The sequence below is a fragment of the Manis pentadactyla genome, chromosome 3 (assembly GCF_030020395.1).
Source record: "Manis pentadactyla isolate mManPen7 chromosome 3, mManPen7.hap1, whole genome shotgun sequence".
Classification (NCBI taxonomy): Eukaryota; Metazoa; Chordata; class Mammalia; order Pholidota; family Manidae; genus Manis; species Manis pentadactyla.
Genome location: NC_080021.1, coordinates 38,931,739 through 38,948,461, shown reverse-complemented (window position 1 = coordinate 38,948,461; position 16,723 = coordinate 38,931,739). Strand labels below are relative to the sequence as shown.

The window sequence follows — 16,723 nt, the reverse complement described above, 5'->3', positions numbered from 1 at the left end:
TTTTCTATATATGTAGTTAAATTTGATGAGATTGGATGGCCCATTATTCAGAATCATAGTGGACCTCATGAATAGAAGGGCTATGGAAACTCCATGTCTGTTAAAGCTGTTACTTTGCAGCACCATTTGATACTTGGATCACTCTTGCTTCTTGAAAATGCTCTTGGTTTCATGGCATAGCTTTAGTTATCATGCATGTCCTAAAGACTTCCAAATTTTTTTCTCCAGGCAAGTCCTCTCACCTGAGCTCCAAACCTTTATATCCAGCTGCCTATTTGACTTGCCACACACCCCAAATCTAATTTACAGTCTTCCATCAAGTTCTCCATCTTAGTGGGTGATACCACCACCCTTCTGGTTTCTCAAGCAACTGGGATTTTTTCTTGACATTTTGTTTTCTCCTCATTCCTCATGATCAATTCTACCAATTTTACTTTCTAAATATCTCTGAAAGCCACCCATTTTTCTCCATTCTACTTCCACCATACTGGCCCAAGCTATCATCATCTCTGGCTTTTATGCACTGCACCTGGGATGATCTTTTCAAAATGCTAATCTGATCATGTTACTCCCTCACTTAAATCACACTGCATTTCAGGTTAAGACTTAAATCTTTAACAGGTTTACAAAACATTTCATATTCCACTCCCCCTTTGTCTTTCCCACCTCATCTTCCACATCTTTACCCTCGTGATCTCTGCTCTGGGTTCCATTCAGTTCTGTGAACTTGGTATGCAACCGCCTGCCTCAGGACATTTGTGCATGTTCTAGAACTGTGGTGTGTTAATACCATAGCTACTAGCCACATGTTGCTTAAATTAAATAAAGAATTCACTTCCTCAGTCCCACTAACTACATTTCAGGTGCTCAATAGATGCATGTGGCTAGTGGCTACCATATTGGACAGTGAATATACAGAACACTTCCATCTTCACACAAAGTTCTACTGAACAACACTGTTCTAGAATGTTCTTTACCCCCTTCCACACCCTTCCTTCTGTGTGAATTCCTAGGGAAGCCCTCCCTGTCCTCCTCTCCTTTCAGTTCCTAGTATAGTCAGTTTTCTTTGTGTCCAACTCCACCAGCCAAAGACCACCATGAACACATCAGTAGTCAAAGTTACATTATTTAGCCTGTTTCTGCAGGCAACCCTTAGGGACGACTCAATAAGACAACTGAGAGGAGCTCTTCTACTGTTTGTGTTTACACTGGATAAGTTTAAGGAGGGATTATGGAAGTAACAGTCAGCTCTGGACACTGGGGCAATCTGGAAACAGTAATCATCATTCAGGAGATACTATGGGCAAAGCAGGACTGATTAGAAAATTAGAAAATGTCTTTCCTACGAAAGCAGCAATCCTGGGGAGGAGGGACTGTTATTCGCTTTAGTCGCTGTGTCACCGTCTCTGGGTTCTTCTGGAGACATCGCTGATGTTTTCTGCTGGCCTTGCCTTTGTGCTGCTGGAAGCAGTACATTCTATTAGGGCCATCAGGGCTGTAGTGGGACTGAGTTTTTACTTTTTCAGTTGTGCTGTGCTCTCCCAGAATGCTGTTGCTCTTCTTCAGAGTATTTGCACAGAGTTTGTAATTTTTTGAATGAATGATTATTTGATTAATGTGTTTTCCTTACTAGACCAGAGCTTTAGGAGAGCAGAGACCCCCTTCTCCTTTTTGCTCCCTTTGGTAACTATAGCACCCAGCACAGTGCCTGATACAAAGCAGATGCTCAGTATTTATTGAAAGAGTGGATGAATAAATAAATGAATGATAAAACCTAAAAAATTGGTGACTGATTAAAGACATTGAATTGTTTAGCTATATCTGATTTTCTCACAGTTGAAGAAACATTGTCTTTTTGTAATAGATTCTTGGCAAATGTCTCCTTCCTCTCATCCAAGAAAAAAACTAGAATTCTAATACTCAAAATTTAAATATAATGTTCTAATACTACCTGATGTCTAAAGTCCTTTAAAGATGATGTATAAAATACATGTTATCGTACCTTTTTACTGTCATTTTTTCCAGTCCAAATGACTAAGAAATGTATAGATGCGTTACATCATATCACACTAAGGTACAGTACTGTTGGCCAGCTGCCTGCCCTTTGGCATCCTGCAAATTATATTAAAAAGTTCCCAAACAGCTGTGGAAACTTGGTAACTGTAGTCAGAATGACCCAAGCCATTTTGGTTCTAATTCTTAATACTACATTATTTAGGTCCATGTGATCCATCGAGGTGATCAAGGCTCATAAAGGCTTGTGATGTTTTTCAGGTGGACTATATGTTTAATTATTTTTAAATTACAAAGATAATGTAACAGAATTAAGGGTAAATTTTTAAACTTGAAAAAAAGTAATATGTACATTAGTAACAGATTAACTAGTTTTTTAAACAGTTCTTGTCCACATGCACTCATGTTATTGGAGTAAGATTCTTTATTTCAGTTAGCATGTAGTTGTCAGTCTCTTTGAATTGGAGCAGTCGTAGTATATGACACCTCATATCATCTGAGGAACTAGAACTGTAGAATTTATAAGTCTAATATGTTTTAGTAGGTTAGCCTGTCCTCAGGCTGCAGAGCTATATGGTAAGGGCAACAAATTCATTCAGGGCATGTTTACTAATACTCGCTCACCATGTGTTATGGGTTACTGCATATTCCTTCAAAGAAGACCTTAGAAATGCATCTCCTCTATATCCAAGTCACTTCCTTAGATGCCTTTCGATCATGCTACTTTCCTACTCCAAAATTTCCTAATTTGTAACTATACTGAGTATAAACACCTTTTCATAGATTAGCCCTGTCCAATAGAACTTACTGCAAGATTGGGAATTTTCTTCTTTGCTACCTAATATACTAGCCACTAGTCACATATGGCACCTTAGTACTTAAAATGTGACTGGTTGCCTAAGAAACCAAATGTTCAATTTTGTTCAATTATAATCAGTTTCAGCACCAAAGTACTAGGCAGTAAGTATCTAGATTTTTAGGTCCTAAATTAGGCCCTAATTAGGTCAGTCGTATGTCCTTGGCCTGATGTACGCATATGACATTTATAACCCATCATTTTGTCTTGACTCATGGTGGTCTTCTCTCACCTGGATTGTTTTTTCTCAATTCAGGTTGTCTTTAGCTTTGAAGGGTCAGAGCAATGTCCACAATCTCTATGAAACCTTCCTATAATTTTGTTGATCATCCTTTCCTATTAATGTGCGTTCTGTGTTTTTCCAGTCAGGACATCTGAATGAAAGAATGAATGAATTATTCAACATAGACTTTCATATCTAGTCATTTGCTGTATTTTAGTTTCTTTCGTTGTTGTTTTTCATCATTTTGTGAATTTTTCCATCTCCTGGACCTATTTTTATATCTTTGAGGCCACAACAGTGTTTTATATATTTTCTGTATTTCTCTTGACACGAATCAGATGGTGGAGCCCCAGAAAATTCCATTTGAATGCTTTGATTGGTTGCAAAAGAAACAACAAATCTGTATCTTTGATTCTTTGTTATGATTTGAAAAACCAGTCAACACATATTTGTGAAATGTTCCTGGGATGCATTTGGGTAAACTTTGAAGGTCAAGCCATCTTCTTGGATCCAAGGAATTTATAAGACTGGGTAAAGAGAAGGGTCTTTTATATGTACATATAAACTGTGATATGATGGTACACTGAGTTCAGAGATGGTGGTTAGGGACTGGTGAAGATTGTTTGTAAAACAGCTATGGGTGACCCTTTCCAGAAGGAAAACTTTGAACAGCTGGTCAAATAATGGAAGTTTATGGCAGAGAAACAAGAGGCAGGAAAGCTGTTTCTTAGAAAGAGATGCTAGAAGTGCATTCACTAAATATATAGCTGAACATCACTGGACCCAAGCTTCTTCACATGTAATACTAAGACTTAAATTCCCACCCCGCAAATTTACTCTTACAGTGCTGTGAATTGCATATGGTCAAGTGATATATAGAGCTCACTGTGCACCAGGAGCTGTTCTTAGTACTTTACCTCTGTTAACACTTTTAAGCCTTCTTTTTTTTTTTCTTTTAAAAATATGGAACGCTTCACGAATTTGCGTGTCATCCTTGCGCAGGGGCCATGCTAATCTTCTCTGTATCGTTCCAATTTTAGTATATGTGCTGCCGAAGCAAGCACACTTTTAAGCCTTCTAATCAGTAAAAGTAAGCATTTTGCAGATGGAGAAAATGTGGCACTTGCCTCAGTTTACAAAGGAAGCAAGAAAAACAGCTAGAACTTGTCCCTAGAAAGTCTTGCTTCAGAAACTATGTTCCTAGTCACTCTGAATCCTGCTTTATGCTATGCTGTATGGCCTCTCTGTAATTAATGTTCCATTAGCTCAGAGTTTGTGATTTTTAGAATAAGAGTTGGAGATAACCGAAGATGGAAGAGATGTTTTATATGTTCGAGGAAACGGTTTCTAGTACCTACAAATGCCTTAGGAACACCTATCTGAATACAGACATGTGAATGATATACAAAGCACAGTGTATTTTCTGTTGAGTGTAGTTCTCAGTGTGCAGGTGATACGCAAGTCTGTGCACAAATGGTAACTATTTTCACTGTAATTGAAAACAATACTAAAAAACACATAATTTTGTTTTCTAAAATAAGGACAAAATAGTTTGAATACATGTGTTACTTTTCTTTTGGCAAAATAATTCACCTATTTTTCTTGATTTTGATGACTTTTAAATTTTGCAGAAATTTCGGAGTGCTTCAGTTGGGGCTGAGGAATACATATTTGACCAGACATCAAGGTAGGCTACCAGGAGATGTCCCTAGAAACTGATGAACTAATAACCCTTTAAATGTACTCCCAAATTGTACTTTTAAACCCTTAAAAGAAAATTCTTTTCTCTGTACAATGACTTCCAAATTACTGTTTCCAGTCTTGACCAATTTTCTGAGGCCTGTACACTTTCTTGTGCCTCTGTTAGCTAGACATCTGTTCTCCTCTGAACCTCAAACATCTGAGCCTCTAACACAACATACGCAAAATGGGACTCTTTATCTTTCTTTCCCTCTTCTTTCCTTCCTTCGCCCCTTCTTTCACATCTTGTCTTCCCCTTTTACTTCCTATTGTGGCTAATGACAGAACCATCCTCCCAGCTACGCACTTTAAAAGTATAAGGGTCTGCCTGCCTTCCTGCTGTACTTTCATAGCACTTGCCACCTGCTGAATGTTCTCCTCTACCTGTCTTGTCCCTTCTGACTTACTCTTGACCGCATTCTCCAAAACTATTGCAAGATAATTGATCTCCCCTCAACGCTTTTTTTTCCTTCCATTCCACTTTGTACATATCTAGTTACCAGCTATCATACACTCAGGTGTCTTCCATGTACCAGCAGTGCCATTGGGCTTGGGGATAAGACATAACCTCTCTTTATGAGATGTCCTTAGATTTTTGGAGGAAACAAATGTGGTGATGGACAAGTGCTGAGTTCTGCCACAGAGATATATAAACAGAAAGCTGCGGGGGGCCTGCAGACCTGGGGGAGGGGGAAAGAAGGAAGGGGAGTGGAGCTGGGCAAAGCTGCATAGGGGGGCATTTGAGCCAGATCGAGGAGGAGGATTATCAGCAGGAGTTTTCTTATTTTTTTTTATTTTTTTATTTTTTTATTGAAGGGTAGTTGACAACAGCATTGCATTACATTAGTTTAAGGTGTACAACACAGCGACTCAACATTTATATACATGATATTTCTAGGTACCAGGTATCACCATACCAAGTTGTTACAATATTTTGACTATATCCCTTATGCTATACATTACATCCCGGTTACTTATTTATTTTACAATTGGAAGTGTGTTTATATATATATATATATTTATATATATATATATTGTGAGGGCATCTCTCATATTTATTGATCAAATAGTTGTTAACCACAACAAATCTCTGTATAGGGGGGTCAATACTCAATGCACAATCATTAATCCACCCCAAGCCCAATTTTCGTCAGTCTCCAATCTTCTGATGCATAACGAACAAATTCTTACATGGAGTACAAATTCTTACATAGTGAATAAGTTACATGGTGAACAGTCAGCAGGAGTTTTCAATGGAAAGGAGGAGGGTTAAAAACATCCTAGGTAGAGGAGCCAGATATTTAAATGCTTTGGTCATGATCACAGTTGCATACAGGAGAGAACGGCAAGAAATGAACTGATCTCTCCCATTGACAAAACTTCTCAGTGATTTCACCATTTCAGACAGAATTAACACAAATTCTTTATGAAGGTGGTCAGGGCCCTCTATGTGCCAGTTCTTTTTTACTTTAAATCCTATGTCGCACCATATTTCTTGCCCCTTTGCTTTTACGAGTATGGCCCTCTTCTATTCTGTTTCCATTTGAAGTCCTGATCCTTCAGGTTCTTGCTCCAGCCTCAGGCTTCCCAGTCATCCACCCCAGATCATCCTAATCAGAATTTGGGAGTGCGGTGAAGGGAAGAGGGGAGGCAGGGGGGATGCCTGCCTTCTAAATACAGATCACCTTCTAAAATACAGAAATCCTTATACAATTTGTATACTATAAATCCAGATCACCATGCAATCAGCTATCAGGCCAGTGAAAAGATCAAAAGAGCATGGACCTACCAGTTATAGACCTGGTTTCTCTTTCTGCTGCTGCTGTTGTCTGCTGGAGTGATCAAGTTTTCCCGTCTGTCCTCATCTGTGAAATAAGGAAGGTGGTTCTTATCCTGTGTTACGGATAGGCTTGGGGGACATGAGCCAGTGAAATTATATTCAAAATCATTTATGTTCATATGTGGTTTTTTCCTGGGAAAAGGCTCACAGCTTTCTTCATGTTTTTCCAGCAGTCTGTGCCCTAGACAAGTTCCAAGCTACTGGTCTGGGTGATTCCTAGTATGCTGTCCAGGTTTCAAATTTTGTGATTCACTGGCTATACTGAAATTGCTTTTTAGGCAGAATGACAGTGGAGTTGATTCTGTCTTGAATGATTTATTTCCCATCTTCTTCTGAGATACATACTTTGAAATTTGCTTAATTTATCAGCTTAAGTCTAAGATTTTTATCACATAAGAGAAATACTATTTTGCCTTTAAAATTTCTTTCTCATTATAAAAGTTAAAAAAATCAAACATTGCAGAAATAATTAAAATAGAAAGCAAAGAATACCTCATAATCTTGTGAGTGAACAATTTTAAGTGACAAACTTTGAGTAATTTTTGTACCCAGCCTTTCAAAGACTATGAAATTGAAGAGCTAAGAAAATAGTTAGCCCCAGTGAGGAGCTTCTGAGGATTCAGAAAGCACACAGCGCATTTGTTATTATATCATCACTGTGTGCCATCCTACAATGTAGCAGAAATAAGTCTCTCTGAATGAACATGTTAAACAAAAAATACTGTGGTTCATACCTGTGGCTCATTAAAAACAATTGATATATTCTTCAAAGTTGGGAAAAATAAGTATTTTTTATTTTGTATATTAAATAATATTTTTTAAATATTGGAAAACTGTTTAGAGCAGGAATCTGCAAACTTCTTCTGCAACGAGCTAGACAGCAAATATTTTAGATTTGGTGTGCTGTACAGTCTCTGTCACAACTACTCAGCCCTGCTGTTGTAGCATGGAAGCAGCCACGGACAAGACATAAATGAATGAGTGTAGCTGTGTTCCAATAAAACAGTTTATAAAACTGCAGTGAGTTGGATTTAGCCCATGGACCATTGTTTGCAAACCCCTGGTATAGACCAGCAACCCTGTCATGCATTCTTTTGCAAGCTTGAAAAACAAAAACAAAATAAAAAGCATTCTTTGTAATGGAACTAGATTCTCAGTAATGAATGTTTGAGTTTTAGATTTTCATATCTTGAAATATTTTAAAGTGGAGTATAGCTATTTGCAACATTTTCGTTAGACAAAAAGAAGATGAGAGATACATATGAATTGAAAAAAAATTCACACATTTGGCATGTTGTTGGGATGAAAGTGGCAAATTCCACCAGTTCTTAAGCTTCATTCAGGCCTTACTGATCACCACGTAAGGCCTAACAGTTCTCCCCGCACAGCCTTGCACAATTAGACAAGCACATCATGGACTTCCTCCTCTTCTAAACCATCTGGTTTACGGGCCTCTATTAGAAATGTTGTATACATTGTACTGTCAGTAACCTTTGGTCTGCTTTTGCCATATGCTGTGTCTTGTCTCCGAAATAAGGTAAATATTGGTTAATATTCATATAAAACAATGTTGATGTGAAATTGATTAGGAAGACAAGTGAGTGAATCTGACCACTGTTTATTTTCTGTTTACAGTGGCACATTTCAGTACACCCTGGAAGCCACCAAATCTCTCCGTCAGAAGCAGGGGGAGGGCCCCATGACCTACCTCAACAAGGGACAGTTCTATGCTATAACGCTCAGTGAGACTGGAGACAACAAATGCTTCCGGCACCCCATCAGCAAAGTCAGGGTATGGGCCTAATTTCTCAAATAAAACGGAGGGATCACTTGCATGGATTTGCTATACCGCACAGCCTTGTGAAAGGACATGGAAAACATTCCAAAATAAATAATTCTAGAACAAATGCAAGAGAACTTACTGGCTGGCAGTTTATCATTTTAATCAGTAACCAGTAAACCTCAGGGAAGGGACGTGGTTGGAACATGCTTTCTGACTTATCCCAGGAATTTTCCTGGCTTAATTCATTGTCTATATGCTACTTAGTTGTTGTTGTTGTTTTCAACCCATTGATCTTTGTTTTTCCAGTAAGTATCTATTAATCAGAGCATAGTTGTGGGCCAGGAAAGAGTGGCTGCTCCCTCCTGTAAAGTAGGATTTATTCTGTGTCCCTGAGTCCTTTGCAATTTTATTTAAAAATCTTCTCAGCCCAGTGCTTACTCAAGAGTCAAGGGGTGAAGCATGATGTGATCTCTACCAACAGTGACTTGGAGGAATTTTCACATTCGTGTTAGTCCTATTTGTGGGAAATGGAACCGCCCTGGAAGCCTGCCAGCTTCTGGCATTCTCACCTCTGCCAAGAAGGGAGGGAGCTGTAATCCCTCTCTACTGAAAAGGAAAATTATAATACAGCTCTGAAAAGAGCTTGAAGGACTTCCCTGCCCTATTGCAAAATGATTTCTTTATATGCTATGTGCATAATGCCTGCCCCACCTTATTTTACGCACAGCCACCTCCTCCTAAACTCGCCAGCATACCAAGAGAGGGCTGCCACGCGGCCTCTAGAGAGCAATGAGTTTCCCCCCATCCCAGGTCTCCAAGCAAAAGTAACAAGTGAGGTAAAAGAGGAAAAGGGGTATCCAGGCGCCCCCTGGCCGGCTTGCTTGTTCAAGCACTTAGGAAAATCTTTGCAGAGGACGTCACTGCCTCACCTGGGCTCTCGGCCTTTGTTTCAATGAGAAAGACAAGGAGGGATCAGGCAGTTCTTTCCCCTCCAGCAGTCGCAGCCCCACGTCAGAGCCCTAGGAGGCAAGGCAGCTGAGAGTGAGGGGAACATGTGGAGCTAATGCCCCACCCGAGGCTGGGGCCCTTGCGGGTGTGCTGAGTGGCCATGGGGGAGTTAGTGTGTTCCCACCCTGTGGTGAAGGCTGTGGCAGAGAGATCAGCAAGAACAGCAACGACAGAGGGATCAATAATAATAATGATGACAATAATGGCAGAGAGATTCGATATTAATAAATAACAACAGCAAGAGCCACAAAGTGACAATTACTATTTACTGAATACATCTTGTATGTGCCAGCTACTATGTTAAACACCATGCATCTAGTAACTCATTGAAACTAACAACTCTATGAAACAGGCACTATTATTATTTTTATAATATTACAATGAGGAAACTTGGCCTTTTAGAAGCTAGTAACTAGCTAAGGTTGGGTAGCTCAAATGTGAGGGAACCAGGAGATACCCCCAGGCAGGCAGACTCCTGAACCAATTCTCCTAAGCATCAAGGTGCAGTGTGTTGAGGAGCACAGAGGGCTGAAAGGCAGAGGAATTTTGGCTTGGGACCCCCTCTGGATATATATGCTAGAATTTACACCCTATACCTTCACATGTGGATGCTTGGTAAGAAGACTCTCAGTAAATTTACTTAAAAAAAATCTTGTAAATGACAAGTGAGCATAAAATTCATATACACCCTCCAGACAACACCGTTATCATCACCTTGAAACGATGCTGGATAGTTAGTATTCTAAGGCCATGACAACGATTTTGAGTATAGGGACTTTTCTAAGCATTCTACTTCACTGAAATCATGAAAATGACTTAATATGAACATTTTATTAACTTTGCATTTTGGCTAAAATGAAGAGCCCTTCTTCTCTGACGAACATCAATCTAACACCCTTGGGGAGTTAGGATGGCACCTCTCAGAATAGATCTTTCTTGCTCCTCAGTCTGGAGGGAAGAGGGCTGCACTCAGAACCTACCACATGAATTTTGGAAAACAGTGTTTCATTCTGAGTCAAAAGCATGTAGGCTTGGTAATAGCAGTTTCAAACTCCCTTTTTCTTTATCACTGAAGAAGTAAATTTCCATATGAAGAACATGTCATTATTTATGTTAATTTAGTCATTTGCTAGAAAGAAGTTACCTTAAATATTATTTTTATTTTGGAACAGACAGACATAAACTCTGGGAGGCCATGCAGTAAACTCTTACATATACAGTAGTCCCCTCTCATGTGCAGGGGATGTGGTCCAAGACCCCTGATGGATGCCTGAAATTGCAGATCATACCAAACCCTATATATGCTATGTTTTTTCCTCTACATGCATATCTATGACAAAGCTTAATTTATAAATTAGGCCTCTAAGAGATTAACAACAATAACTAGAAATAAAATAGAACAATTATAATAATATAATGTAATAAAAGTTACGTGAATGTGGTCTCTCTCTCAAAATCTCTTACTGTTCTATACTTACCTTTTTTCTTGTGATGATATGTGATGATAAAATGCTTGCTTGATGAAGTGAAGTGAAGTGAATGACGTAGGCATTGTGATGTAGCATTAGGCTACTATCGATCTTCTGAGGATGCATCAGGAGAACCATCTGCTTCTGGAATGTGGTTGACCCAGGGTAACTGAAACTGTGGAGAGAGAAACTGCAGATAAGAGGGGGGTGGCCACTGTAAATGGGGGAGTCTGAGGAAGCAGGAGGGAGAAGAATGAAGAGTTGGGCTTATCGTTCTACCAGCACAGCCCGTGATTCCTTTCTTGTCATCTCACCATACTTTCAAAGGTCATGCTGTTTATGAATTTGCATAATCAAATACATATTTATGAAGTAGTTTTTCTAACAAACATCTGCTCTCTTGGGTAATAAATGTGCACACATACATTGGGAATAGCCAGAATTTGAGTTGTCTGTACAGCCACAAGCATGTATTTGGTGTCTATCGTTTGTCAGGCTCTGGGGCCACTGTGGTGAGTGACACTATCCCTGTCCTCATTGAGTGTGAAGTCAATGAGAAGACATTGTCCTTGACTCAATGGTTAAAAATTAAGTAAATGACTAAGGGTGTAAATGCTACAAAGGAGAAAGTATTAAGGAATGAGAATTAATTAAACATTCCAGAATGTAGGAAAATGTCCAAGGTTTGGATATGGAGTGAGAAAGAGGAGAAGTGTGTCCCTGATATGGCAATGAAAGGGCTTTTTTTCGTTGGTTGTTTGGTTTTGGTACCTTCTCCACTTCGTAAGTGACAGTGAATTAACATGTATATAGTTTAACAAGGCTGTTTAATTTAGAACCAGAAGGGGTTTAGGATTCTTATTATTATAAGGTGTAATTAGTTTCCTCAGCTCATTTTAAAAGTATATCCACATTGTATTAAAATAAATAACATAGTTGACCTTGTGTCTTTTGGCCTATAAAATATCTATAGCTTAGATCTATGTTCGTTAACAGTGTTTCAACCTTAGGCAATTAATTAGGCCAGAAACAGATGTTTGCTCCTTTACAAATAGTGCCAATTTCTGCATTTAAGGATATGAAATTTTAAAAATGTGCTTATTTTCAGTACAGGAGAAAAATTTCCTGGGTATTCCCACTCACCTCCCAATATAATAAATTTGCTGTTAATTTTGTGAATCTGGTTGTTTATACCTCATGGTAAAAATGAGGTAGGATTCCTTTTCTCTCTATGCTCTTCTCATTTCCCAATCATTTTTTAAGTAGACCCATTTTAAAGCAAAACAAATGACCCAACTGAGCTTGCCTGGGTTTTTGTAAAGCAAGAGCAACAACATTACAGAAACACACGTCTGGTAGAGTTTCCAGAACTGGAGACTGTGTGAAGCACCAGAGACATGGAACAGAAAGTAATATACGTGGTTCTCCCCTCTGCAGAGCGTGGTGATGGTGGTCTTTAGTGAAGACAAAAACCGAGACGAACAGCTGAAATACTGGAAGTACTGGCACTCTCGGCAGCATACAGCAAAGCAGAGGGTCCTCGACATCGGTAAGCTGACCTTGACCTCTGGCATGGTCTTTGCTAAAAAGATATGTTGTCATGATGCCAAAGAGCCTAGCATTGAAGTCATACCTCGGATCCATGTAGTTCTTGAGATGTGCCAGGTACTGGGCTGTGTACTCTTCTTTTGTTAGTCCATTTGGTACAAATCAGGTTGATAAATCAAAATTGGGCTATGCTGAGTGCAAAGCACTTTTTGTTCTATGAACAACAACTGTGTTTCATGCAATAATAGTAATACATGTAGATTCGCAAGGACCCTGTCAATTTCTAAAACATTTACATGCCTTCCTGTGTTTGAGCCTGATCGGGAATCAGGCAGGCCAGATGAACTCTTACCCCCTGTAGCATGATTACCTCAGGCTCCTTTGGCTCTAAGGTACTTGTGAGGGTCACATGACTAGATAGTTGAGTTCTAGTTCTCTTGATTCTCTGTCCAGTGTCCCTTCTGCTCCAACACACACCTAGTGCAAATAGTAAATTTGGCTGTGAAGAAGGAATGAATCTGCCAAACACATTTTCTGGGGTCTGCATACTCCTAAACATGAGGTCTGTTCTCTAGAGATTGGCAGTGCCTTGGACAGGCCTCAGGGTCCAGTCAGGAAAGCAGAGCCCATGCCAAGTGGGCCCATGGAGGGACTTAGTTGTAAAGGTTGGGAAGACTGAAGGAACCATGAGGCACCCAGAGATGAGCTACAGCAGGAACCTGCTGCTGTTCCCCGCAGGGCTGGAGGATCAAGGGAGGCGTGAGAGTGTGGTGTTGGGAGAGCCACCCAGCAGGAGCTGGAGCCATGGTGGGGACTGTCCTAGCAGGAACTAAGGGACCACAAATGGAGTCGCTTCCCAAGAGGAAAGAGGAGGTTGAACCACACAGGAATTGCTGCCAGAAACACTTCTCAGTGCCCAGAGGGAGGAGGCGAAGCCATGCACTGGCTTCTCCCTGCCTCTCAGTCACCCACCAGTGCTCTCATTGGCCAAATACACCCAAAGGGCTTGGGCACGTGACCCTAAGCCATACAGTTTGCAGGAATCACCTTCTAAAACACAGAGCAAAGAAGGGGAGTCAGGGCTCAGAATTTAGTTTCTAGAAATTACTTAAAAACATAGTAATCTGTGGGTTTCTAAGTAATTTTAACATTTTATCTGTATGCTGTTTCCATGAAAAATAAGTCATTTCTCATCTATAGGCTGTGTTACCTGGTTTTGCAGACCAACAGGCTGCTTTCTCTCAGTGAATGTAGGTAAAGTGAAGATTTCCATCATGTTTGGTGTCAGAAGATATGACCAAGCCATAAAAGGGATATTTGCTTTGATTTCTTACATACTGCAATGGTGGACTTTTCTGACCTTCCATCTCTCCCTTGCTACGAGTCCTTGACCAATGGTAGAGACATTAGTGACTAGGTTAGGTTTAGAGACTCACCATAGAAACATATTGAAACTAATTGCTGCTTTATCCTGCAAAATGGCTACACCACTCTTTATCCCACATCACACTACACACACACACACACACACACACACACACCTCTAGTAACTACTCATCTTACAAACGAGGATACTGAGGCTTGGAGATGCCCACTGACCCACCTTTCCAAGTGACTTATAGGCAGGTAATTAACAAGAGCTGAGCTGAGAATGATCCTCCCCACCCAGGTCATATACTGAACCTTCAAGACCAATGGACTGGGACAAGGGGTTTGGGGAAACATGCCTTAACCTGCTTTTAGCCAATCTGTATAGAGCAGAGGAACAATTTTATTTTATTTGAAAATTTAGCCTTATAATTATTACCCAAGAAAATAAGAGGAGCAATTAAATAGAAACATGGACTAGGTCCAAATAAGGCAAATAATAAAAGCATTCTGCTGGCATACCTGTTGGTTCAACTTTGATATTGTTACAGGGTGTACTTTACTTAGACCAGAATGATTTCTCAGCTCTCAGGGAACTTGACATCTTCTCTGTCTTCTTTATCACATCTTTACTGCTTTCAGACTTTTTTCCCTCATATAATCTTTTATACACATGTGAGGCTTAGCTTTGAGATTTGTAACTTTTACAGAGACAGAGTAGCTTTATGGCTACTTGGGTTACTTGCTCTGAACCTGAAATGAAGGCATTAAGTCAGCCCCTTAGCTTCAAATGGAGAATCAATTTTCTGACCACGATCTTACCTCAACCTGACATTTACTCACACAGGATGAAGAAACATGTAAAAATCTCATAAAATTCATTCTTTTGCTACATAAAAAAAAAAATCAGACCATGTGCTCCTCTGTGAGTGGGCAGTTGACACCATTCCCATGCAGAGAGGGCCCATGCTGTGTGACCCTGACTTCTGTCTGTCGTGTGCTATCATGGTGGCACGTCTGGCATGCAGTGTTGAGAACAGTCATGAGGCTACACCTCGCCTCAACCAGGAGGGCTATTGGTGCCTGCTGAGGGTGAAGGAAGCTGAAGAGCACATGTGCTTTATAGTTGCCAGTTAGGGTTAAGAACCTTCCAGTAGTCCTGAAAAAGAAAAGGAAGAATTCAAAATTATTTGATGTATTACTTTTCCTTAACCTTCATGAAGCTGCAAGTTAAAGTCAGCTCTCCTAATGTGAAGTTCACTAAGCTACACCAGCCACTGTGGTCAGCAGGATCAACCAAGCCCTTCTGATAGTGGCCTTGAAGCTGGATTAGATACTGAGATAGGGCCCCTTTCTCTAAAGCAGGGATTTATAACTGGTGGTCCTACTGGTGTGGGGGTGGGCTCTAGGGGAACCCCAAGCTCCTCAAATTATGCACAGCACAGTTTTGGGTGTCTGGGCATGTACATTCTTTCATCTTGTTTCCCAGGGGTTCCTGGGATAACCAGTTCTCCCTCCCATACCCTGCCTCTCTATCTCCATGCCAAGCAAAGCCCAGTGAAGCTCTCACCTCTATTTATGCTCTTCTTTATTTGCAGCCCCTCAGTACTCATGCTCAAGGATTGTTCTGTTGTCTCTTGTTCCCTGTAATAATGATGGCTGGAGGAATTTCCACATCTTCTCTCATATACATTTATCTCCCTTGGGTTAGATTGTTGGTTGTTCTTTAAGGCTGCTCCTCACCTCCCATGTACCTAATCTTGTGAGTTGCCCCTCACTGGGGCCTAATGGGAGAGGACTGTCAGTGTCCCCGATGGAGTCCTGTCGGTGGGCCCATACAAAGAAGAGTGGGGCCCGAGGGCTCAGGGCCCAGGGAAGGAGGCTGCTTCTCAGAGCACATAGGGCTTTGGCTCCCAGATTCCTTGTGTTCTGAGTGGGGTTCCTGCATCTCACCAGGCACGTCCCCCCTTGGGCGGGGGCTTGCATGTCGCAGGGCTTGCTTCTTCCCTTCTTGCAGGTGTTTGCTTGTGGTCCCCTCATCAGAGAGACCATCCTTGTCACCTTCCCTCGCTGTCATGCCCTCATCACCCTCCTGCTCCTTAACTCCTGATCAACACTTAATCACCACCCAACATGTTATTTATGTATGCATGTTTCTATTTCTTACTGTGTCTGTGCTCCTACTAGAAGGTAAGCCCCATGAGGGCAGACACTTTTCTGTTTCATTCTCTGCTCTAGACCCAATGCTTAGCCCTTGGCTTGAGATATTCAATAAATATTTCCTGAATGAGTGAACAAATGTGTGGATAAAACTCTTATTTCATGGACAGAAGGAAGGCCTCTTGAAGGAGCGATCTGTGGCTTAATAACAGCTTACATGTGCTCCTTGTCTGCTAGGTACCAGGCTCCTTTGTATGTCATACATAAACATTTTGTCCTTCATCCTCCAAACAACTCATTTTGTTTAAAATTGAGATGATGAGGAATTAAGAATTCACCCAAGGTCTTGTACCTGGTACGTGGTGTAGGTGGGATGGGAACCCCAGAATGCCAGAGTTTGCTCCCCTTGATGGCTTATTATTCCATGTCTTCATTCTACTGTAGCCCAGCCCCTGAGAAGTCCGTGGCCCCCATAAGGCCCTGATTACATGTACAGTGACAGAAGACACCCAGTAACCAACTTGCCCTGAGGCCCTGCAGTGCCCCCCTGGGCCGTCCCCTCCAGACATTGAGAATATTTCACAGTCTGGGTGGTGGGACTCCTGGCTACTGCTAGTTTTGACATTTCTGAAAGCCAGTTCAGATATGTGGTTCTTGTATGTTAGGCCATCAACTATTTTTGGGGGGAAGCAAACATTAGCAATTAGCTCTTACT

General features: G+C 40.7%; 1 protein-coding gene and 1 non-coding gene across 6 annotated transcripts in view; one reads left to right on the top strand and one right to left on the bottom strand.

Moving 5' to 3' along the window:
• GRHL2 (grainyhead like transcription factor 2) overlaps positions 1–16,723 on the top strand; it is a 138,235-nt gene that overhangs the window by 51,939 nt on the left and 69,573 nt on the right. For all 5 annotated transcript variants that reach the window (XM_057497857.1, XM_057497856.1, XM_036876349.2 and 2 more), the window contains 3 exons: positions 4,724–4,779; positions 8,308–8,464; positions 12,370–12,481. In XM_057497857.1, coding sequence (XP_057353840.1) covers positions 4,724–4,779; positions 8,308–8,464; positions 12,370–12,481 — 325 coding nt within the window. The remainder of the gene's footprint in view (positions 1–4,723; positions 4,780–8,307; positions 8,465–12,369; positions 12,482–16,723) is intronic.
• LOC118907651 (U6 spliceosomal RNA) lies at positions 4,050–4,156 on the bottom strand. The gene has a single exon (XR_005022903.2). It is a non-coding gene; the product is annotated as a U6 spliceosomal RNA (small nuclear RNA).